Source organism: Dendrobates tinctorius, unplaced genomic scaffold (assembly GCF_039654945.1).
Source record: "Dendrobates tinctorius isolate UK_male_01 unplaced genomic scaffold, ASM3965494v1 ptg000092l, whole genome shotgun sequence".
In the NCBI taxonomy this organism is placed as follows: domain Eukaryota; kingdom Metazoa; phylum Chordata; class Amphibia; order Anura; family Dendrobatidae; genus Dendrobates; species Dendrobates tinctorius.
This window is the reverse complement of record NW_027361760.1, coordinates 3,855,875-3,882,173: the sequence shown is the minus strand read 5'-3', so window position 1 is coordinate 3,882,173 and position 26,299 is coordinate 3,855,875. Positions and strand designations below refer to the sequence as shown.

The following is a 26,299-nucleotide window of genomic DNA, read 5'->3' as shown; positions in this document are numbered from 1 at the left end:
ACAACCAGTGGTTTACCACCAGTGACACCCAGTGACAGGCCACCAGTGATATACCAGCAGTGACACGCCACCAGTGATAGGCCACCAGTGACACCCAGTGATATACCAGCAGTGACAGGCCACCAGTGACACCCAGTGATATACCAGCAGTGACACCCAGTGACAGGCCACCAGTGATAGGCCAGCAGTGACACCCAGTGACAGGCTACCAGTGACACCCAGTGATATACCAGCAGTGACACCCAGTGATAGGCCAGCAGTGATACCCAGTGATAGGCCAGCAGTGACACCCAATGCCAGGCTACCAGTGACACCCAGTGATATACCAGCAGTGACAGCCAGTGGTTTACCACCAGTGACACCCAGTGATAGGCCACCAGTGATATATCAGCAGTGATATATCAGCAGTGACACCCAGTGATAGGCCAACAGTGACACCCAGTGATATACCAGCAGTGACACCCAGTAATAGACCAGCAGTGACACCCAGTGGCAGGCTACCAGTGACACCCAGTGGCAGGCCAGCAGTGACAGGCTACCAGTGACACCCAGTGATATACCAGCAGTGATACCCAGTGATATACCAGCAGTGACACCCAGTGTTATGCCACCATTGACCCCCTGACAGGCCAGTAGTGACACCCACCAATCACACACCAGTGACCCCCTGACAGGCCAGCAGTGACACCCACCAATCACACATCAGTGTCCCCCTTACAGGCCTGCAGTGACACCCACCAATCACACACCAGTGACCCCCTGACAGGCCAGCAGTGACACCCACCAATCACACATCAGTGTCCCCCTTACAGGCCTGCAGTGACACCCACCAATCACACATCAGTGACCCCCTGACAGGCCAGCAGTGACACCCACCAATCACACATCAGTGACCCCGACAGGCCTGCAGTGACACCCACCAATCACACACCAGTGACCCCCTGACAGGCCAGCAGTGACACCCACTAATCACACACCAGTGACCCCCTGACAGGCCAGCAGTGACACCCACCAATCACACATCAGTGCCCCCCTGACAGGCCTGCAGTGACACCCACCAATCACACATCAGTGACCCCCTGACAGGCCAGCAGTGACACCCACCAATCACACATCAGTGCCCCCCCTTACAGGCCTGCAGTGACACCCACCAATCACACATCAGTGACCCCCTGACAGGCCAGCAGTGACACCCACCAATCACACATCAGTGACCCCCTGACAGGCCTGCAGTGACACCCACCAATCACACATCAGTGACCCCCTGACAGGCCAGCAGTGACACCCACCAATCACACACCAGTGACCCCCTGACAGGCCTGCAGTGACACCCACCAATCACACACCAATGACCCCCTGACAGGCCAGCAGTGACACCCACCAATCACACACCAGTGACCCCCTGACAGGCCAGCAGTGACACCCACCAATCACACACCAGTGACCCCCTGACAGGCCAGCAGTGACACCCACCAATCACACACCAGTGACCCCCTGACAGGCCAGCAGTGACACCACCAATCACACCCCAGTGACCCCCTGACAGGCCAGCAGTGACACCCACCAATCACACATCAGTGACCCCCTGACAGGCCTGCAGTGACACCCACAAATCACACATCGGTGACCCCGACAGGCCAGCAGTGACACCCACCAATCACACACCAGTGACCCCCTGACAGGCCAGCAGTGACACCCACCAGTGACCCCCTGACAGGCCAGCAGTGACACCCACCAATCACACACCAGTGACCCCCTGACAGGCCAGCAGTGACACCCACCAGTGACCCCGACAGGCCAGCAGTGACACCCACCAATCACACAACAGTGACCCCGACAGGCCAGCAGTGACACCCACCAATCACACACCAGTGACCCCCTGACAGGCCAGCAGTGACACCCACCAATCACACACCAGTGACCCCCTGACAGGCCAGCAGTGACACCCACCAATCACACACCAGTGACCCCCTGACAGGCCAGCAGTGACACCCACCAATCACACATCAGTGACCCCCTGACAGGCCTGCAGTGACACCCACCAATCACACATCAGTGACCCCCTGACAGGCCTGCAGTGACACCCACCAATCACACATCAGTGACCCCCCTTACAGGCCTGCAGTGACACCCACCAATCACACATCAGTGCCCCCCCTTACAGGCCTGCAGTGACACCCACCAATCACACATCAGTGACCCCCCTTACAGGCCTGCAGTGACACCCACCAATCACACATCAGTGACCTCTTGACAGGCCAGCAGTGACACCCACCAATCACACATCAGTGACCCCCTGACAGGCCTGCAGTGACACCCACCAATCACACAGCAGTGACCCCCTGACAGGCCAGCAGTGACACCCACCAATCACACACCAGTGACCCCCTGACAGGCCTGCAGTGACACCCACCAATCACACACCAGTGACCCCCCTGACAGGCCAGCAGTGACACCCACCAATCACACACCAGTGACCCCCTGACAGGCCAGCAGTGACACCCACCAATCACACACCAGTGACCCCCTGACAGGCCAGCAGTGACACCCACCAATCACACACCAGTGACCCCCTGACAGGCCAGCAGTGACACCCACCAATCACACATCAGTGACCCCCTGACAGGCCAGCAGTGACACCCACCAATCACACATCAGTGCCCCCCCTTACAGGCCTGCAGTGACACCCACCAATCACACATCGGTGACCCCCTGACAGGCCAGCAGTGACACCCACCAATCACACACCAGTGACCCCCTGACAGGCCAGCAGTGACACCCACCAGTGACCCCCTGACAGGCCAGCAGTGACACCCACCAATCACACACCAGTGACCCCCTGACAGGCCAGCAGTGACACCCACCAATCACACACCAGTGACCCCGACAGGCCAGCAGTGACACCCACTAATCACACACCAGTGACCCCCTGACAGGCCAGCAGTGACACCCACCAATCACACACCAGTGACACCCACCAATCACACATCAGTGACCCCCTGACAGGCCAGCAGTGACACCCACCAATCACACATCAGTGACCCCCTGACAGGCCTGCAGTGACACCCACCAATCACACATCAGTGACCCCCTGACAGGCCAGCAGTGACACCCACCAATCACACATCAGTGACCCCCTGACAGGCCTGCAGTGACTGTGACACCCACCAATCACACATCAGTGACCCCCTGACAGGCCTGCACCCCCTGCCCGTTCCCCCGGGGGGCACACTGCCGGCAGTCGGTAAGCAGCTTTCCCCGCCCTGCGTGCCACCTAAGCCCCCGTCCCTCCAGCTGCTGCCCTGGCACTGGGCTCCAGCCACTTCTCTCATAGCTCCTCTGTAAATCTTTCGGAATGCTTTTGTTTCATGCAGGCTTCCCATAAACCCCGGTTAAATCCTGCGCAATCCACATTAGCCGACACAACCTAACATTACTAATGCTGCCACCGGATTAGTCCCTGAGGCCGGAATCCAGGCCAGGGCCCCCGGCGGCCGCCCCTCCTCCCTCTCTCTCCGGACTCCGAATACATATTTTCCATCCCACCGTCCATTCGCATCCAAGCCCCGCCTAAGCTATGACCACGCCCTCAGACCAGCCTTTCCAGAAGCTGACCCCGCCTTTTTTTTTCTTCCATGACTTTTTCAGCAGTCAGCCAATCCCGTACCTACATGCCTCCATCGTGCGCTGCTCATTGGCTGCTCCCCATCCTGCGCGCTCTCCGTCCTGGTGTGTAGAAAATACGCGGCTCAGGCTCATAAACTATTGGCTGATATGATGGCGCCCACACTGCAATTGATTGGCTATTCACATCCTAGTCACGTCCAACTCCACGCCTACTCTGCGTTTATTGGCCACTGCGACATGTACAAGCCCACTTTTCTCTCTATTGGCTTGCCTTGTTTGTGTGACACGCCCATCCGAGTTTCCCCGCCCCGCGGTCCCTCCCTTTGCTCACTCCGCAGGTCCCCGCTGCCATGGACGGGCGGGGAGGCGGCAGCAGTGCTGCGGTGATGCGGGGAGTGGAGGCAGCTGCGACACCGGATGAGCAGCAGCCCCGGACTGCTGGCAGGAGAGGCACCCGCAGCCCATGTAGCTCGGCAGGGACTCCGGGCAAGGGCAGCCCGAATGGAGAGTGCAGGCGGGAGCTTTCCGAGGCGCCGCCCCGAGAACACAAGGTGTCCTTCTCCACGGAGCCTCCGCGGGGGTCCTCACCGGGCAAGGACACCGAAGATGGCGTGGAAGAGGAGCCCCGCGGAGGGTTCATGCACCGCCAGCTCTCTGCCATGCTCCAACCTGGAGTCAACAAGTTCTCTCTCCGGATGTTCGGCAGCCAGAAGGCGGTGGAGAGGGAGCAGGAGAGGGTGAAGTCCGCGGGGGCCTGGATCATACACCCCTACAGTGACTTCAGGTACATGGCCTGATCTCTAGGGGGCACTAGGCTCATGTCTAAGGGAAAGTCGGGGGTGCCCTGTGTAGCTCTGGGATCTAGAGGAATGCCAGGAGGGTGCCCAGTGTAGCTCTGGAATCTAGGGGAATGCCAGGAGGGTGCCCTGTGTAGCTCTGGGATCTAGATGAATGCCAGGAGGGTGCCCAGTGTAGCTCTGGAATCTAGGGGAATGCCAGGAGGGTGCCCAGTGTAGCTCTGGGATCTAGGAGAATGCCAGGAGGGTGCCCAGTGTAGCTCTGGGATCTAGGGGAATGCCAGGAGGGTGCCCAGTGTAGCTCTGGGATCTAGGAGAATGCCAGGAGGGTGCCCAGTGTAGCTCTGGGATCTAGGGGAATGCCAGGAGGGTGCCCAGTGTAGCTCTGGGATCTAGAGGAATGCCAGGAGGGTGCACAGTGTAGCTCTGGGATCTAGGGGAATGCCAGGAGGGTGCCCAGTGTAGCTCTAGGGGAATGCCAGGAGGGTGCCCACTGTAGCTCTGGGATCTAGGGGAATGCCATGAGGGTGCCCAGTGTAGCTCTGGGATCTAGGGGAATGCCAGGAGGGTGCCCAGTGTAGCTCTGGGATCTAGGGGAATGCCAGGAGGGTGCCCAGTGTAGCTCTGGAATATAGGGAAATGCCAGGAGGGTGCCCAGTGTAGCTCTGGAATATAGGGAAATGCCAGGAGGGTGCCCAGTGTAGCTCCTGGATCTAGGGGAATGCAAGGAGGGTGCCCAGTGTAGCTCTGGGATATAGGGGAAAGCCAGGAGGGTGCCCAGTGTAGCTTTGGGATCTAGGGGAATACCAGGACGGTGCCCAGTGTAGCTCTGAGATCTAGAGGAATGCCAGGAGGGTGCCCAGTGTAGCTCTAGGGGAAGTAGCTCTAGGGGAAAGCCAATGCCAGGGTGCCCAGTATAGTTCTGGGATCTAGGGGAATATTAATGCCAGGGTGCCCAGTGCATCTCTAATATCTAGGGGAACATCAATGCCAGGCGGTGCCCAGCGCATCTCTAATATCTAGGGGAATGTCAGTGCTAGGGGTGCCCAGTATTGAGCTGTCTAGGGGGAAGATCATTGCCAGGGTGCCCAGTACAGCTCTAATAGCTAGTGGAGTATCAATGCCAGGGTGTCCAGTACAGCTCCTATATCTAGGGGAATATCAGTGCCAGTGGTGCCCACTGAGCTGTCTAGGGGGAGTATCAATGCTAGGGTGCCCAGTACAGCTCTAATATCTAGGGGAAAACCAATGGTAGGAGTGCTCAGAACAGTGCAGCTCTACCATCTATGGTGAAGCCAATGGTTCCCAGTTGAGTGCGCTATAACATCTAGGGTAAGGCCCATGCCAGTGGAGCACAGATTACTCCAGCTTTAATTTCTGGGTTAAAGCCACTTAAAGTGGTGTGCACGTCAGTTCTAACATCTAGGGAAAAGCCAACGCCAGTGGAGCCCAGTGCAAAACAACTCCATTCAGGAATTCACAGGTGCCTACAGTGATTGGCCACTGAAGACCTTGTGCCTCCTCATACAAGACTGGGGCATGGGTTCTTTCCCATGAACGGGCATTAATGGAGGTCAGAGTGTGGTTCTGTGGCGCTGCCACGTGCAGAATTTAAGGGGCACTGGAAGGTCATTGGGCTTGTCTGCTTTGTGTGGGACCTAGACGTGCTGGAGACACATCATTGTTAGGAGAATCATGATCAGATGGCATGAATGGCAATAGAATCCTGCTTTTCATGCCATATGCTAACTTCCTTTCTGGCATCACTGTCCTTGCATGCAAATCATGATGAGGCATGCCACAGACACTGGAGCAAGTTACACTACAGATGATGACCTCTCTACAGATATGACCTTGTTAGGAGGACATCTGCATTATCGTAGGTAGAAAGTAGGCTGAGGAGATCTTTCCGGGCTGTGTCTCCTCCACGTTCTCTGCTGCAGTAGGCCTCCTCTACAGGTCCCTCCAGCATGGAATGGGTTAGCAGCTCTCTCCTCCCTCTCCTGCTGCTGTTCAAGGTTGCAATGTTCTTGATGTTTGTGTAGGCTTCAGCCATTCACATGGTTTCCATTCTCTTTCCTCCTCCATCTATTAATGACCCTTCTTTCTGGATAATGTGCTCTTTGCTTTGCTGGTGTAATGAGATGTCAGTCGGTGCCAGGGTCATTCATTGCAGAGTCTTGTTGGCATAATTCAGGATGAGATTTCTCCTTCGGCTGATTCGAACGTGTGACAACTTTTTCATCCAGCAGATGACAGTAAAATGATATGGCTGGCACGTTGTGTAATTCGAACAGCGACTAGGGACTATTAGAAGTTGTCTTCTGTTTGCCCCAACATGCTGACCCTATATCTATCTGAGCGAAGCATATTTGTGGAATAACTGTACGGAACTGCCCCTTCTATGTTCCAGAACTAATGTATGCCACCAGTTACATCTGAATGAGCGATCACTGGTATTGGGGAGAGATGAGAAGGACGTCTAACTTTCTGTACATATAAAGGATTCCCATGCAAGCAGGTTTAGCCTTTGTGCTCAGTCTTGTAGGGCTCATGTCAGTGTTATAGTCTCTGAATCCCCTTTCCTCGCTTGGATGTAATGAGATAACCTGTAACCGGCTTGTGCTGCTAATCCCTATACTTACGTGTAAACAAGAATTAACACCGCAGAAAAGGGCAGCAGTATTTACCTGCCCAGGTCTCAGAACTAATGCGCTATCAGGATGCAGCAACCCATATAATGAAGATGGCGGCAGCACAGATGCAAATTACTGATGAGACAATCACTCACAACCTACCACTTCATGGAGGGGTGATTGCATAGTATTACCATTGCATACAAAAAAGAAAGAAAGTTCTTTTCAATCAGGGTGCAGACTGGCCCATAAATTTTAGCCTTGTAAACGAGGGTGTCTTTCCTCATGGGGTGCACTTGGATAGTGTTGGGCAGCACACTTAATCTAATAGTATGGGTGTCACCAATGGGCTGTGTGACGAATATTAGAGATAAAATGTCATGCCAATCACTTGTACCCTATGTAGCATGGATTATAAAACCCCCTTAAATCTTCAGCTGTAACAGAACCAGAACACCTAGTGCCCCTTTGGTGTGCAGCTAGCTCAGCGGGGGGGGGGGTCAAGCCTCAAAGGCTATGAGTGACAGTTCGCACACATTGAGTCAGCTCAGAGCAGAACAAAAGGCCTCCTTGCCTTATGGATACCATATGGTCTAAACTGCTTTGTTGAGCCAGCTATGATTACATAAGGGGTTATGAAGATACAAAACGTCCTAGCTGTACATCTTGTATATTTCCGAGATCCCCAGACCATGGCGAACACCTGGCTGGGTCTTGACCTGTTTTAACACCCAGGGCTTTTTGGTCTCCAAGCGTAGCAAGGGCCTGGCTGGCTCTGAAGGTGCCTGAACCACTGCTCTTGGACCGTACAGAAAGAAGTTATGATCTTTCATAGGATTTGGAGTTTTTAGCTGCATAGGCAAGGGGAGTGGATTTAGGTTCAGCTCAGAGGGCAGGAGGTTAGTGACCCAAAGGCGATAAAGGCTAGTGTACGGCCACCTGGTCTGTCTATCTGTTGTGCATGCAATCGGCTTCCACAGTTGGGGCCGTGTCGAGTAATGTGCTGTGAAGTACCTAGGAGTCAGCGGGCAGCCCATGACCCATTGCAGCCCAGCACACCGCAACATCACCCAGTAATTAACATACAGCTGTGTGAAAAAGTGTTTGCCCCCTTTCCTGATTTCCTATTCTTTTGCATGTTTGATACACTTAATTATTTGAGATCAAATTTAAATATTAGACAAATATCAAACAAGTAAGCACAAAGTGCAGTTTTTAAATGAAGGCCTTTATTATTAACCCCTTTACCCCCGAGGGTGGTTTGCACGTTAATGACCAGACCAATTTTTACAATTCTGACCACTGTCCCTTTGAGGTAATAACTCTGGAACACTTCAATGTTTCAGATCACCAAGCAAATTTAAATATTAGACAAAGATAACCTTAATCTGGTGGAGATGCTGCAGCGTGACCTTAAAAAGGTGGTTCATGCTCGGAAAAACTCATGTGGCTGAACTGCAACAATTCTACAAAGATGAGTAGGCCAAAATTCCTCCACAGCATTGTAAAAGACTCATTGCCAATTATCACAAACACTTGATTGCAGTTGTTGCTGCTAAAGGTGGATCAACCAGTTATTAGATTTACGGACTTTCAGACAGACTTTCATTCCCTTAAAGGGAATCTGTCACCCTTTTTTCGAATATGAGCTGCTGGCATCGACATCAGGGGCTTATCTACAGCATTCTGTAATGCTGTAGATAAGCCCCCGATGTAACCTGAAGGATAAGAAAAAAGAGTTAGATTATACTCACCATGGCGTCCAGTCCGATGGGTGTCACCGTCTGATCCGGCGCCTCCCATCTTCATACGATGCTCTCCTCTTCTTTCTTCTTGTCGTGGCTCCTGCGCAGGCGCACTGCTCTGACCTGTTCTCAACAGGGCTGAGCAGTGTGCCTGCGTCGGAGCCACGACAGGAAGGAAAGAAGAGAACGGCATTGTATGAGAATGGGAGGTGCTGGACCGGACGGCGACACCCATGGGACCTGATCGCCCCCCCCCGTGAGTACAATCTAACTCTTTTTTTTCTTATGTATCAGGTTACATCAGGGGCTTATTTACAGCATTACAGAATGCTGTAGATAAGCCCCTGACGTCGGTGCCGGCAGCTCATATTCGAAAAAAGGGGTAACAGATTCCCTTTAATAATAAAGACCTTCATTTATGAACTGCATTTTGTGTTAACTTGTGTTATCTTTGTCTAATATTTACATTTGTTTGGTGATTTTAAACATTTAAGTGTGAAAAGCATGCAAAAGAATAGGAAGGGGACAAACGCTTTTTCATGCAGTTATATATTCTGCTTATATCTTTTGTCTTACCAATATCTGTATTTGTATTGACCATTGTATATGTGTAACCATGGTGTATATAGTGTATTGTCTAGTGTGCCTTTAAGGCGATTAAATATGTAATTTAACATTGGACTAGCCTGATATAATCCCGTTAACGGACTGAGCTTGTACATAACGAGGAACTGGTGTCGGTCCTACTGGGCTTGCAGCGCTCTGCTTCACTAGTGCTAGTGAAAGGGGCATCTCGGTCTGTCAGGGTTGTGAGTGTAGTTCCACATCAGTGACTGCGTGGACCACATCCTCTCACTTGCCATGCCTATATAGACATTTGTGGACAGGGTGTGTTTGTGTAAAACTGCGCCAAGCTGACCTTGCATGCCATAGAGGGTGCAGACTTTCACGTTGTTGCACGTGAGAAGCCCTCACCACATGATCACGCTGATGTGATGTCAGATGAGGTGGCGTGGTTTGGGTTTGTCACATGTTGTGGCAGCAGAGGGATTCTGTGTGATTTCTCTGGTGTCATCCTTCACAGGCTGTAAGCCAGACACTGTACATTACCTGTTTGTGACAAGCACCTGATACAACCCTTTTTTGTGGGCAATTTTAATACTATGTTTGGTTGCCTCATCAGTATTTTGCACTTGTGTTGCCACCATCTTTAATATGTGGGTTGCTGCATTCGGATAGCGCATTATTTTTGAGACCTGGGCAGGTAAATTCTGCTGGCCTTTTTTGCTGTAATTCTTGAATTTTTGGGAGAATTTTAATTCCTCTTTTTTGTGGCTTTGCCTGTTTTTATGTGTAAACAAATATGCTTGTACCGGAGCTGTCCATGGTGCTGACTGGAGATTTTGTAGCCTCTAAGTACTATCCATGGTGCTGAAGTGACAACTTAAAGGGAAGGTGCCGCAATTTTATATAATTTGCAAAAAAATAGTAAGTTACAAAACATGTTGTTTCAGCAAATGTTGTACTAACCAGGATTTATGGTTTGTTTGTAATAATGTTTTAATGTAGCCACTGGGCGCTGCCATCTTGATTTGCAGATCTGTGGAGGACTCATACAGTCTGCAAACATGGCCGCCCCTGCACATAGGAAACTGCGGTCGGCTTCCGACCGCACATTGCAGCCTCAGTAGCAGAGAACTGGGCACGCCCCTGTGGGCTGCACCATTCACTGCTGTAGGTGTGGCTGGGCGCCATTTTACTGTAGCCCAGTGCTATCTGCTGAGCTCCACTTACCCTCTATCACAGGACCACTTGTGGCATAACGGGTCCTGTGTTGTGAGGAGAGGCTGAAGAAAAGCAGAAGGTGGTCAGCAGAGGAGAGAAGCGCTCACTGGAGCCGGAGGATGGAGAGTGGTGAGTGCGGGTGACTTTCATCTATGCTCCTCTGTCCTGCTCCAGGCTCAGCCCTGTGCTTCCTGCTCCAGCGTCCTCCTGCTCTGTCTCTGCCTCCTCACACACAGCCCCAGTGATCTCCAGTAATCTGACACCTTTGCTTTTATGGCTGTCTGAGGAGGACAGTGACATATACAGCCCATAGTCTTGTGTATAATTGGGGGGGGCTGGAAGTTTCACCAGTGTGGGCATATCTGTAATACTGACTTGTGTTATACTGCCTGCTGAGCCGTGTATCTAATCACTCCTGTGTGATACTGCCTGCTGAGCCGTGTATCTAATCCTATCCTGTGTGATACTGACTGCTGAGCCGTGTATCTATTCCTATCCTGTGTGATACTGACTACTGAGCTGTGTATCTAATCCTATCCCGTGTGATACTGCCTGCTGAGCCGTGTATCTAATCACTCCTGTGTGATACTGCCTGCTGAGCCGTGTATCTAATCCTATCCTGTGTGATACTGACTGCTGAGCCGTGCATCTAATCCTCTTCTGTGTGATACTGCCTGCTGAGCCATGCATCTAATCCTCTTCTGTGTGATACTGCCTGCTGAGCCGTGTATCTAATCACTCCTGTGTGATACTGACTGCTGAGCCGTGTATCTAATCCTCTCCTGTGTGATACTGACTGCTGAGCCGTGCATCTAATCCTCTTCTGTGTGATACTGCCTGCTGAGCCATGCATCTAATCCTCTTCTGTGTGATACTGCCTGCTGAGCCGTGTATCTAATCCTCTCCTGTGTGATACTTTCTGCTGAGCCGTGTATCTAATCCTCTCCTGTATGATACTGACTGCTGAGCCATGTATCTAATCCTCTCCTGTGTGATACTGCCTGCTGAGCTGTGTATCTAATCCTATTCTGTGTGATACTGCCTGCTGAGCCGTGTATCTAATCCTCTCCTGTGTGATACTGCCTGCTGAGCCGTGTATCTATTCCTATCCTGTGTGATACTGACTGCTGAGCCATGTATCTAATCCTATCCCGTGTGATACTGCCTGCTGAGCCGTGTCTCTAATCACTCCTGTGTGATACTGCCTGCTGAGCCGTGTATCTAATCCTATCCTGTGTGATACTGACTGCTGAGCCGTGTATCTAATCCTCTCCTGTGTGATACTGACTGCTGAGCCGTGCATCTAATCCTCTTCTGTGTGATACTGCCTGCTGAGCCATGCATCTAATCCTCTTCTGTGTGATACTGCCTGCTGAGCCGTGTATCTAATCCTCTCCTGTGTGATACTTTCTGCTGAGCCGTGTATCTAATCCTCTCCTGTGTGATACTGACTGCTGAGCCGTGTATCTAATCCTCTCCTGTGTGATACTGCCTGCTGAGCTGTGTATCTAATCCTATTCTGTGTGATACTGACTGCTGAGCCGTGCATCTAATCCTCTTCTGTGTGATACTGCCTGCTGAGCCATGCATCTAATCCTCTTCTGTGTGATACTGCCTGCTGAGCCGTGTATCTAATCCTCTCCTGTGTGATACTTTCTGCTGAGCCGTGTATCTAATCCTCTCCTGTGTGATACTGACTGCTGAGCCGTGTATCTAATCCTCTCCTGTGTGATACTGCCTGCTGAGCTGTGTATCTAATCCTATTCTGTGTGATACTGACTGCTGAGCCGTGTATCTAATCCTCTCCTGTGTGATACTGACTGCTGAGCCATGTATCTAATCCTCTCCTGTGTGATACTGCCTGCTGAGCTGTGTATCTAATCCTATTCTGTGTGATACTGACTGCTGAGCCGTGTATCTAATCCTCTCCTGTGTGATACTGACTGCTGAGCCATGTATCTAATCCTATCCTGTGTGATACTGCCTGCTGAGCTGTGTATCTAATCCTATTCTGTGTGATACTGACTGCTGAGCCGTGTATCTAATCCTCTCCTGTGTGATACTGCCTGCTGAGCTGTGTATCTAATCCTATCCTGTGTGATACTGACTGCTGAGCCGTGTATCTAATCCTCTCCTGTGTGATACTGCCTGCTGAGCCATGTATCTAATCCTCTCCTGTGTGATACTGCCTGCTGAGCTGTGTATCTAATCCTATTCTGTGTGATACTGACTGCTGAGCCGTGTATCTAATCCTATCCCGTGTGATACTGCTCTCCTGAAATACTCTGTGCTGCTGTCACCCTGCTCCCAGAATCCTTGCTGCCTGCCATCCTCGGTGACCGAAGACCCCATTCCTCTCCTCAGATCCTGTCCAGTCCAGTGTGCTGGTCTATGGGGGGTGCCCTGTTCGGTGCAAGGGATTGTACATAGAGCGCTGTGTTTTATACACATAGATGGACCGTCTGCTTGTCTGCTCCACAGAAATCCAGGAAACTTGTCTGCTGGTTGATGGCCTGTTCTGATCCAGACTTTACATGCAAAGACAATCAGTAACTTTGCAAGCCCCATCAAAATGGCGGCTCACTGTGTTCCTAGATGTCATAGGTTTTTGTGTCAGATTTCAGTAGCTGCTCCCCCTAGTGTTAACAAGTGGAAATGTCAAACTTTTTAAAATTATTTTTCATATTTTGCAAAATTAAAAACAAACGATAATATTTTTTAAGAAAATGTAAACATTAATTCTTTACATTTTTTCAATTGCTGAAAAAAAATTTTTTGGATGGCACCTTCCCTTTAAGGCTGGGGCCACACTTGTGTGTGTAATGTGAGAAACTCGTGCGAGTCTCTCGCATCAATACTCGGGACCCCGGAGTGGGCGGCTGCTTGCATTTCTATGCAGCCGCACACTTCGGTCCTGAGTGCCGGCGGCATGAGTTTCTCGCAAGTGTGACCCCGGTCTTAGTTACTTTATCTGATACTTGGGTTGCCTGACTTGAACAGCATGGCTGCTACTCCTATAAAAGAGACCTGTCTGGCATAACTGCTCCACTCTACCAAAATGAATGAGGCTGACAATGCAATACCACACACATCCTGTTGACAAGTGTGGTGCTGTTCTTGGAGGAAAGCAGCCATACCTTTCTAATCATGCTCCTCTTCCACTCATGTTACAGTTTATATTGTTTTAAATCAATATAGTAGATACTTTGGCTGCTATTATGTCAGAATTTATTTAAATCCATTCTGTAAAATATTTAGAAAATTAGGCACCAATCAAAATAAAGTAGTAGATGCATGGAACAGTTGCTGCCTCCTGTATTAGTTTAGAGGTTTCTAGTCTGGGGTCTGTGGATCTGCTAAGAGTCTATGGATGGGTTTCAGTGGGTTTAAAAGCTTGGATAACCTATAAGCAATATGTAGAATTCCCTTTAAGCATCAAGCCACATTAGTATTAGCCAAATGTGCAATCAGAAGAAATGCCAAATTTCTCATATCACAATAGTCATTTACATACAACACTGCTTACAAGTACAAAATATCTTAATTTTATGTGATGGATGGTGACTTTCTGCAGATTGATGTAACTGGATCGTGACTTTCTTGATGCCACATGTATGTGTCATGATAACAGTAGACCATGTAGAATCACACCCTCTTGTACTCCAAGAAATTGCATCAGCAGTGACAGGAGAAAACAGGTCTTCTATGGCATTTCATAGAGCAATGTGTGCATGAGAGCCATCAATCATCCAGATCTGGGGACAGCTCTATTGTACAGTGAGAAGATCTTTGCTGCGTTCATGCTGCTTGGCCCTGAGGGCTTATTGGTGTGGTGGCGAATATACAGTACGTACCGTAGATTCCGTCTTTGAGGAGACTCGTAAGTTTGGGAAGAATTTATTACTTATATGTGTGGGCGTGTTTGCCAAGTCATTTGTCAGCTGTATGCGGTGTTGCATGTTTGTATGTTCTACATGTTATGGTCTGTATATTTCTTCAGCCATCTGCTTATGTTATGTAATAATCTATTGAATTTCAGCATCGTGTTATAGTTCCCCTCTCCATGTCTTTCTGAAATCTTAGACATATATGTTCTTTCTTTGGACTGATTTAGCTTGAACTGAGTGCTGTGCATTGAGTGAAGACTTGTTGCCTACCATATACAGTTATGTGAAAAAGTTTTTGCCCCCATCCAGATTTCTTTTACTTTAGCATGTTTGTTACACTTAAATGTTTCAGATCACCAAACAAATGTAAATATTAGACAGAGGTAACACAAGTAATCACAAAATGCAGTTTTTAAATGAAGGTTTTTATTACGGGAAAAAGAAATTCAAACCTACAGGGTCCTGTGTGAAAAAGTTATTGCCCCCTAATCCTAATAACTGGTTGGGCCACCCTTAGGCGCAACAACAGCAATCAAGTGTTTGTTATAATTGGCAATTAGTCTTTTACAACGCTCTAGAGGAATTTTGGCCCACTCATCTTTGCAGAATTGTTTTAATTCCGTCACATTGCAGGCTTTCTGAGCATGAACCGCCTTTTTAAGGTCATGCCACAGCATCTCAATTGGATTAAAGCCAGGACTTTGACTAGGCCACTCCAAAGTCTTAATTTTGTTTTTCTTAAGCCATTCAGAGGTGAACTTGTTAGTTTGGTTAGGATTATCATCCTGCTGCATAACCAGGGATGTGGAGTCGATATAAAATGGAGACTCCTAAAATATATAATAAATTGGGTTCATTAGTTCAGTGCAGGGTGTGCTGTAAATGTTTTCATAATAATTTGGGAAAGTTATAAAATGTCCTATTAACTTCTGTTCTATTCCTGGTCTAAGGATCTCAGCTTTTTGTTGAAATTAATCTGTGTTGCACTTTATGTACATGCTCAGTAATGAGGCAGTTCTGTGGAGTCAGGGAAATCTAATATATAAAGCTCAATGTGGGTGTGTATGTATATACAGTTAGGTCCATATATATTTGGACAGACAACATTTTTCTAATTTTTGGTTCTAGATCTAGACATTACCACAATGAATTTTAAACAAAACAATTCAGATGCAGTTGAAGTTCAGACTTTCAGCTTTCATTTGAGGGTATCCACATTAAAATTGGATGAAGGGTTTAGGAGTTTGAGCTCCTTAACATGTGCCACCCTGTTTTTAAAGGGACCAAAAGTAATTGGACAGATTAAATAATTGTAAATAAAATGTTCATTTCTAGTACTTGGTTGAAAACCCTTTGTTGGCAATGACTGCCTGAAGTCTTGAACTCATGGACATCACCAGACGCTGTGTTTCCTCCTTTTTGATGCTCTGCCAGGCCTTCACAGTGGTGGTTTTCAGTTGCTGTTTGTTTGTGGGGCTTTCTGTCGGAAGTTTAGTCTTTAACAAGTGAAATGCGTGCTCAATTGGGTTGAGATCAGGTGACTGACTTGGCCATTGAAGAATATTCCACTTCTTTGCTTTAATAAACTCCTGGGTTGCTTTGGCTTTATGTTTTGGGTCATTGGTCGTCGTTTCATGCTACAGATGGACAATCAGTTTGGCTGCATTTGGCTGGATCTGAGCACACAGTATGGCTCTGAATACCTCAGAATTCATTCGGCTGCTTCTGTCCTGTGTCACATCATCAATAAACACTAGTGACCCAGTGCCACTGGCAGCCATGCATGCCCAAGCCATCACACTGCCTCCGCTGTGCTTTACAGATGATGTGGTATGCTTTGGATCATGAGCTGTACCACGCCTTTGCCATACTTTTCTCTTTCCATCATTCTGGTAGAGGTTGATCTTGGTTTTATCTGTCCAAAGAATGTTCTTCCAGAACTGTGCTGGCTTTTTTAGATGTTTTTTAGCAAAGTCCAGTCTAGCCTTTTGATTCTTGATGCTTATGAGTGGCTTGCACCGTGCCGTGAACCCTCTGTATTTACTTTCATGCAGTCTCCTCTTTATGGTAGATTTGGATATTGATACGCCTACCTCCTGGAGAGTGTTGTTCACTTGGTTGGCTGTTGTGAAGGGGTTTCTCTTCACCATGGAGATTATTCTGCGATAATCCACCACTGTTGTCTTCTGTGGGCGCCCAGGTCTTTTTGCATTGATGAGTTCACCAGTGCTTTCTTTCTTTTTCAGGATGTACCAAACTGTAGATTTTGCCACTCCTAATGTTGTAGCAATTTCTCGGATGGGTTTTTTTCTGTTTTTGCAGCTTAAGGATGGCTTGTTTCACCTACATGGAGAGCTCCTTTGACCACATGTTTCCTTCACAGCAAAACCTTCCAAATGCAAACACCACACTTCAAATGAACTCCAGGCCTTTTATCTGCTTAATTAAGAATGACATAACGAAGGGATTGCCCACACCTGTCCATGAAATAGCCTTGGAGTCAATTGTCCAATTACTTTTGGTCCCTTTAAAAACAGGGAGGCACATGTTAAGGAGCTGAAACTCCTAAACCAGTCATCCAATTTTAATGTGGATATCCTCAAATGAAAGCTGATACTCTGAACTTCAACTGCATCTGAATTGTTTTGTTTAAAATTCATTGTGGTAATGTCTAGAACCAAAATTAGAAAAATGTTGTCTCTATCCAAATATATATGGACATAACTGTTTGTATGTCCAGGATTGGCATCTGCACCGTTGCAGCTACAGCCACAAAATTTGGCACAGTCACATGTCTGGACCCCGAGAGCGTCATAGGCTATGTTGTGAGGTGAAATTTTAACCCTGTGCGTTCCAATTCACCAAACAATTTTGCCCCTGTCTACTTAATGGGGAAAAAGTGAAAGGAAAAGTGTTGGAGGCAAATTGACCACTGCCAGATATGAACTAGGGGGAGAATGAGAGCGATGGCGCCAAAGAGTATATACCGTACAGTTGCTAAGGTGGGGCCCTGACATGGGATACTCACCACACACAGGGATATGAACCCACACAAAATGCACCACACACTACCACGTGCTTCAACACATATACCACCCTCCGCACACATTTCACCACACATACACCAACCTCGCCACATTAAAGTCGCCACTCAAAACTCGCCACGCTGTCCCAGAGATGTTTAAAAGATGAAAAATGAGCTGTGATTGGTTGCTATCAGCAACAGTTTTCTTTGTAGACAGTTGTGGTAACTGAGGCCTATTATTCTTATCATTTCTATGGTGTTCTCGTCCTACTGTAAAGCTGGAAATATCACAATTTATTACCGTGCCAACACAGACCACCCTCTGACACAGACTGCAGGGGAGCCCAGTATCACACAGGATAGGATTAGATACACGGCTCAGCAGTCAGTATCACACAGGTTTGGATTAGATACACAGCTCAGCAGTCAGTATCACACAGGATAGGATTAGATACACAGCTCAGCAGTCAGTATCACACAGGAGAGGATTAGATACACAGCTCAGCAGTCAGTATCACACAGGATAGGATTAGATACACAGCTCAGCAGTAAGTATCACACAGAATAGGGTTAGATACACAGCTCAGTAGTCAGTATCACACAGGATAGGAATAGATACACGGCTCAGAAGACAGTATCACGCAGGATAGGATTAGATACGCAGCTCAGCACACAGAATAGGATTAGATACACGGCTCAGCAGACAGTATCACACAGAATAGGCTTAGATACACGGCTCAGCAGTCAGTATCACACATGATAGGATTAGATGCACGTTTTTTATGTGCAATATAATCATTATAATTTGTTATAACTAACCACAGTTTGTTACTATGCCCAGGCAACGCCGGACTCTTCAGCTAGTGTCCTATAAATATCTGTTCTGTTCCTGATCTCGGCTTTTTGTTGAGATGAATCTGTGTTGCACTTTATGTACATGCTCAGTAATGAGGCAGTGCTGTGGAGTCAGAGTTCCAGTCACAAGTCAGGGAAATTAATGAGTCAGTCAGTGGTTTGGCTTACCGACTCCACAGCCCTGTGCATAATCTGTTTGCTTGACCCTGAGGTCCCAAACAGATGGCTGGACATTCTCCTTTAGGAATTTTTGGTAGACAGCAGAATTCATGGTTCCATTTATCACAGCAAGTCTTCCAGGTCTTGAAGCAGAAAAATAGCCCCAGACCATCACACTACCACCACCATTTTTTACTGTTGGTATCATGTTCCTTTTCTGAAATGCTGTTACTTTTATGCCAGATGTTATGGGACATACAGCTTCCAAAAAGTTCAACTTTTGTCTCGTCAGTCCACAGAGTATTTTCCCAAAAGTCTTGGAGATTCTGACAAAACTGAGACTCCTATTGCTCCTATTGCTCAGCGGTGGTTTTCGTCTTGGAACTCTGCCGCGCAGGCCATTTATGTCCAGTTTTTTGTTTTTTTTTAATGATGGAGTCATGAACACTGACCTTAACTGAGGCAAGTGAGTCCTGCAGTTCTTGGGATGTTGTGGGGTCTTCTGCGACCTCTTGGATGAATCATCTCTGTGCTTTTGGGGTAATTAGGGTTGGCCAGCCAATCCTAGGAAGATTCACCACTGTTCCTTGGCTTCGCCATTTGTGAATAATGGTTCTCACTGTGGTTCGCTGGAGAAATGGCTTTATAACCTTTTCCAGACTTATAGATGTCAAATACTTTGTTTCTCATTTGTTTGAGAATTTCTTCTGGATTGCGGCATGATGTGTTGGTTTTGAGTATCTTTAGTCTGTGTTACATTGTCAAGCAGGTCCTATTTAAGTGATTTCTTGATTGAGAACAGGTGTGTCAGTAATCAGGCTTTTGTGTGGCTAGGGAATTTGAATTCCACTTCCCAAAGATGTGATATATTAACTGTTCATGTTTTAAGAGGGGGGCAATCACTTGGATTTCTTTTTCCCTTAACCCCTTTCCCACTTGAGGTGTATCCATATGTCGTGGCGATTTTGCACGCACACGGGCTGTGCAATCGCCGCCAGGTGTCAAATGATTCTGAAAGCTGGCACTCAGTGCCAGGAGTGGTCCCACACTGCTCCAGGCACGGCACTTTAACCCCCTAAATGTTGCAATCGAACTCGATCGCAGCATTTTCGGAGTGGGCATAGGGGAGACAGCCCCTCTGCTCCTAGAACGGAGACCCCGGGACGTAATCGCGGGGTCCTGATCGTTGCCTTGATGACGATATCCGGGCCACCAGAGCTAGCGAAGTTGCTAGATCATGCTCAGAACATGATCAGCAAACTTGTCAGTGCAGTAAAAAATGATAGTCCCATAGTGGGGCAAAGTAAAAAAGTTAAAAAAGAAAAGTGTTCAAAAAATTGTAAAAATATAAACATAACTATATTGTATCCATAAATATTTTTATGGACAAAAATATAAACTATAAAAGTACACACATTTGGTATCGCCTCTTCCAGAATGACCCGACCTTTGAAACTGTTCCACAGTTGTATTGTAAGGGTTTCAATGGATTGTAATGAATAAGAAAATGCTCACACAAGAATTGAATTTACTAAATTGATTTATTTAATAAGTGATAAGATCAAATAATAAACAGTATAAAACTATAAATACATATGCATTAATCAGAAACAAGCATTATTCATACGTTACATTATTCAGATAGACGTTGACCAGTCATCCTCCAGGAGCCAAAAGAGAGCGAGCACATGTGTCCTAGTTCTTTTAAATGTCCAGCTAAAAAGGTGTGTCCAGCCCCACCACGTGGGGAATGATGTCACAAGTCTATTGTCCATTGGCTATAAACACATCCCCTCAATACCTGTCTTAACCAGTATATAATACAGGAAGCTAGAGGAGGGGGCCTCATGTGTGCCACATGGCAGAAATACAGCAAGCTGGAGGAGGGGCTTCGGAGCACAAGATAACATCCTTGGGAACGTTTACACACCCAATCTAATTAGGGTAGTTGCCTTGAATATCAATGGTCCTTTGTTGATGGATAAACAAATGACCAGTAATTTACATTCCTATATTTTAAGTAAGTTTCAGTGACCTTTTGCTTACCTCCCTGCAAGTAAGGATATTAAACGGATTGAAACCATTAAAAATAACTCATAGTATACAACAGTTAACCCCTTTAGTGAACACCATAAAAAACAATGCTTTATCATATCTCAGAACAAAAAGTGGAATAAAGCGCGATCAGAAAGACGAATATAAATAAACATGGTGAAAACGTCATCTTGTCCTGAGAAAAACAAGCCATCATAGAGGTCCATCAAAGAAAAAATAGTTATAGCTCTCAGAATAAAACGATGCAAAAATTATTTTACCACATGTGGAGCGAAATAACCCACCCCTACTCAAATAATTTTTGAATTGCTGGTTTTGTTCATTATATCTCCTGAAAATCGGAATAGAAAGCAATTGAAAAATGTTGTGTGTCTGAAAATGATGCCAATAAAAAAAGTAAACTCGTCCCGCAAATTGCAAGCCCTCACATGACTGTGTGCTGGGACAAAATATGGAAAAATTATAGTTCCCAAAATATGATAACGCAAAATCTAGTTTTTGCAAAAAATGGTATCTTTTAGTGTGTGACAGCAGACAAACATGTAAATCTGGAATCACAGTAATCGTACCGACCCGAAGAATAAAGTCGCCTAATCACTTATACCGCACGAGGAACGGCGTAAAAAGATCGCAGTAAGGCTCTGCACACATTTAATCTGCACTGAGCACTTACACCGGGGTTTCCGTGTAAATCTCTGAAATACGTGATTCAGAAGGAACTCCTGGCGGACGATACCCCATAGTGAGGCAGATACCTTATGACCTGTCATCCGGCAGTGTCCTTTTAAGGCTATGTTCACACAGCATTTTTTTAGCTGTTTTTACCGCGGTTTTCACTATAAAACTGCTAAAAATAAACTTCCCAGTCATTTCTATGCATTTTGCACTTTTTGTGCACATTGATGCGTTTTTTACCGCAAAAAAAACGCATCGCGGTAAAAAACGCAGCATGCTAATTTTGTGGATTTTTCCACGGTTTTGGCTTCTTACATGCATTTTGAAAGCGCTGCGGAAAAAAACGCATCAAAACCGCACAAAAAACTTGCAAAAACCGCCGCGGAAAATAGGTGCGGTTTCTGGGAAGGGAGTCAGGTTTTCAAGCAGAAATTTTCTACTACGTGTGCACTTAGGCCTCTTTCACACTTCAGTTTTTTGCATCAGTCAAAATCCGCCAAAAGGACGGATGGCGGATCCGTTATAGTACTGATGACAACGGATGCCACCCGTCCGTTTTTTTGACGGATCCGACAAATGAAGATTTTTTTTAAAGGAATCGCAGCCTGGAAAAGAAGAGAGAGAGAGAGAGAATTTTTTTTTTTGTTCGGCACCCAGAAAGAATTTCGGGTTAAATTAGTGTCTGGAGGATCCGCCAGAGAAAAAAACGTTGCAAGCTCCGTTTTGAAATCTTTGCGGATGGTGACGGCCAGCAACTTTTGGCGGATCCGCAAAAAAAACGGATGCAACGGACGGCAATCCGTCACAATCCGCCATTAATGGAAGTCAATGGGGAAAAAAAACGGATCCTCAAAAGAAAATTGAGGATCCGTTTTTTTCAAAACCTGGCGGATTGTGACTGATTGTAAAAAACTGTGAAAGAGGCCTTAGCCTTAGGACTGCATAAAAGTACCTTTGGCCACAGTTTTGTGCTCTTCTGAAAAGAACACCGCTGAAGAGAGGCCAGATGGAGTCCACAGTAACTCTGCTGCCTGACTATAGTGAATGGATCCCTCGGGGCTTTTATCTGAATTGCATCACTCTGCGATTTAGTTGAAAACCCTAATGTAAATGCTCAGCGTAGAGCACAGGATAAATGTGATCCCAAACGTTGTGTAAAATGTTCCCAATAAAAGCTTCAAATCAATCCACAAAAAAAAAAAAAAAAAAGCTTCATTCAGGTTTACGGAAATATAGGAGGATTCCACATTACTGGTAGTACAAAGGCTGAGGGAAAGCAAAATGGATCCTCGCCCCCTTAAAAAAAAATTCAGCAAATTCTGTGCTCCCAAATCCAAATGTCCCCTCCCTTCTGAGTCACACAGTGTGCCTAAACCACATATACTGTAGCATCCACGTTTGGTATTTCTGAAGCGATGAGAGCCCGCCTAACTTACGGGTGCATGTCTCCAGAAGCAACAGCTGAGCATAACATATTGGTCACTGCAAAGTACTGGTCACTACAACGGCAATTTGCAATTTTTACTTGGCAACATTCATTGCTGCTCGTTTCTGGGAAACACCCATGGAGTCAAAATCGTCACTAAGCCTGTAGATAAATACCAAAAGGGCCATAATTTTCAAAATATGGCCAAAAAGGGGAGGTGAGGATTCTGCTGTTCTAGCAATTGGGGGCTCTGTATATGGAGTCTGCAAACTGTTCTAGGAAAATCTGCGCTCCAATAGGCAAATGGCGGTCTGTCCCTCCCGAGTCTCTCCATATGGCTAAGTAGTACTGTACAGCCACATATGGGGTATTGCCACGTTCAGTAGAAATTGTGGGACAAGTTATGGTGCCATTTTTACCCATTTCTTGTGTGAAAATATCAAATCTGGGGTTCAAACAATATTTTGGTTGTAAAAATATACCGTATTTTGCTGATTATAAGACATCGGATTATAAGACGCACCCCAAATTTTGAAGGGAAAAATAGGAAAAAAAACCTTTTTTTAATAAAATATACCTCTTATAATCCATGCGTCTTATTGCTTACCAGCGGTGGTGGCGGTGGGCTCTCGCTGCCACACGCAGCGATGCGCGCTGGCCAGTGGGAGATCAACGATCGAAAAACGTCCCAGGACGTTCGAGCGCGATCAGCAATACCCGGCGGGGGGCTGGTCGCTGATCCATGTCACACACAGCGATATCGCTGTGGCGTCACAAAATCAGCGATCTCGCTGGCGATGTCGCTGTGTGTGATGGGGCCTATAGTCTGCAAGAGGGACATATTGGAAAAGTGAGGAAATTGGTTATTGCCGCCAGAACCCCTAAAATTGATTCCATCTTGAAGAGACGTGCTGGGAAAGGGGAATTTGTCGATCAAGCCACTCGGTGGGGCAGCACTTATTTAATGATTGAGCGATTGCTTGAACTAAAACAGTTTCTTATAGATATGACGAACTCTCAGGTAACCCTAAATGAAGGTCAATGGACACAGGTGGCTGAATTGAAGGAATTGCTTAATCACCCATTTACAGTGACTAAAAAATTGCAAGCTGTGGATTTAACTCCTGGCATTTTCATAAGGGAGTGGAAGAACTTGCTATTTTGCCTGTCCCAAAGAGGAGGTTTAATCGCAGATGGCATTTCTGCTTCAATGAAACGGAGGGAGACACAGATATTGGAAAATAAAATTTTTCTGGCAGCTGTTTGTGGACCCAAGTCATCGTATACTGCTTGATGATCAACAGCTTACTAAAGGAAAAGAAGCTCTGACTGAGGTAACAGAATGAGTGGCCTACAGGAGGACTGCCAGGTGCAAGAGGACTTGGGTCCTGACAGTGCTACTGCTGCCATATCTTCATCATCAGATGAGGAGTTTGACTTTGACAAGTATTTGGATGACTTGGAGCATGCAAAGCGTTGCTGCAAGGAAAAAGATTTCACTCCGTCTCCTATAGCAAGCAGATTGACCATATTTCAGCAAAATGTTTCACTTGCTCTCAAAGAAATAGAAAAATTCAACCGCTCATCAAAACTGACTGCATGAGGCAATTCTTTTATACCCGGAAATTGTTAGAGATGTTGCCCATGTAGTTACAGCTTTGCCTCCAACCCAAGTTAGTGTAGAGAGGTTGTTCTCTGGCCTTAAAATTATTAGGTCAGATTTGAGGTCATCTATGAAGCAGGATCTGATGGAGGCAATTCTATTTCTTAGAACAAATTCATAGACTGCATAAATGTTATTTAGTATGTTTTTGTTGAAAACTGTTTTTTTTGCCACTTACATAGTTTATTACATAGTGATATATATACATACAATGTATATATATATATATATATATATATATATATGTAATCAATATTACATAGTGTATTACATGTTTACAATTTATTAGCTTTTTGTGTTCTAAAGTTGTATTCCAATAAACATATATTATGTTCTATCAAAATATCTTGATTATTGTGTCATAAAAATTATTAAATGTCTGAAGTTCACATTGTACTACAATAAATTTTTCACTTAAATATAAGCAATATATGTTGGAGTCGGTGTAAGGGAAATTGAGGAATCGGAGTCGCAGGTTTAGCTTACCGACTCCACAGCCCTGGTCTTATAATGTGAAAAATACAGTAATTATTTTTTCCTCACTTCCCAATGCTATAACATTCTGTGACACCCATGGTGTCAATATGATCACTATACCTCGAGATGAATTTATTGAGGTATAGTTTGTAAAATGGGGTCACTTATGGGGGGGGTTTCTGCTGTTCTGGCAACTTGGGGGCTCTCCTAGTGGGTTATGGAACCTGCAAACCATAACGGTAAAATCTGCACTATAGTATGGCGCTCCTTCACTTCTGAGTTTTGCACTGTGCCTGAAAAATATTTCCCAATTTATATGTAGGGTATTGGTGCACTCAGGAAAAAAATAGACCTCTGTTGTAAAAAAAAAAAGTCCTATAAGCCCTTAGAAACAATAAAGGGAATCTGTCACCCCATTTTTGCATATAAGATGCGGCCATCGCCATCAGTGGCTTATCTACAGCATTCTGTAATGCTGTAGATAAGCCCCCGATGTAACCTGAAAGAGAAAAAGTTAGATTATACTTACCGGGGGGTGGTTGCGATGGGTGTCGCGGTCTGGTCCGGCGCCTCCCATCTTCATGCGATGATGTGCTCCTTCTGCCACTGCTCCTCTGCAGGCATACTTTCTCTGCCCTTTTGAGGGCAGAGTAAAGTTGCAGGCGCTGGGAAAGGTCAGAGAGGTCCGGTGCCTGCATACTGCGGTACTTTACTCTGCCTTCAACAGGGCAGAGAAAGTACGCATGCGCAGGAGCCGCAGCAGGAGTAAGAAGGAGGACGTCATCTCTAGAAGATGGGAGGCACCGGACCGCAACATCCATCGGACTGGACCGGATCCCTGGGTGAGTATAATCTAACTAATTTTTCTTATCTTTCAGGCTACATCGGGGGCTTTTCTACAGCATTAGATGAATGCAGTAGATAAGCCTCTGATGGCGGTGGCCACATCTTATAGGCCAAAAATGGGGTGACAGATTCCCTTTAAAAGCATGAGGCTAAAATGACATTTTAGTGGTAAAAAAATGTAATTCTTTCTTCACCGCTCAGTGGTATAAAATTCTGTTAGGCTCATGTGGTGTCAATATGATCACTGCACCCCTCGATGAATTTATTGGGTAGTGTAGTTTGTAAAATGATTTCACATATAGGGGGCTTCTGTTGTTCTCATGCCTCAGAGGCTCTGCCAATATGACATGGCACCCTCAAACCATTCCAGCAAAATCTGAACTCCAATATGGCGCCTCTTCCCTTCTGAGCTTTGCACTCTACCTCAAAAGTAGTATTCCCCCACATATGGGATATTGGCGTACTCCGGAGAAATTGCGCAACAAATTGTATGGTGAAATTTCTCCTGTTGCTCTTGCAAAAATAAAAGAATTGGGGCTAATATAAATTTTTTGTGGGGAAAATGTTTTTTTGTTTTTTTTTGTTTTTTATTTTCATGTTAACAAACATCTGTGAAGCACCTGGGGGTTCAAGGTGCTCAC

The 26,299-nt window shown here is 46.5% G+C and overlaps 1 protein-coding gene across 1 annotated transcript in view; it reads left to right on the top strand.

Moving 5' to 3' along the window:
- The first annotated feature begins 3,944 nt into the window (after positions 1–3,944).
- Positions 3,945–26,299, top strand: part of HCN2 (hyperpolarization activated cyclic nucleotide gated potassium and sodium channel 2) — a 223,488-nt gene continuing 201,133 nt past the window's right edge. The window contains exon 1 of the mRNA XM_073586288.1: positions 3,945–4,411. Within this exon, the coding sequence (XP_073442389.1) occupies positions 3,978–4,411 (434 nt within the window). The 5' untranslated portion in view covers positions 3,945–3,977. The remainder of the gene's footprint in view (positions 4,412–26,299) is intronic.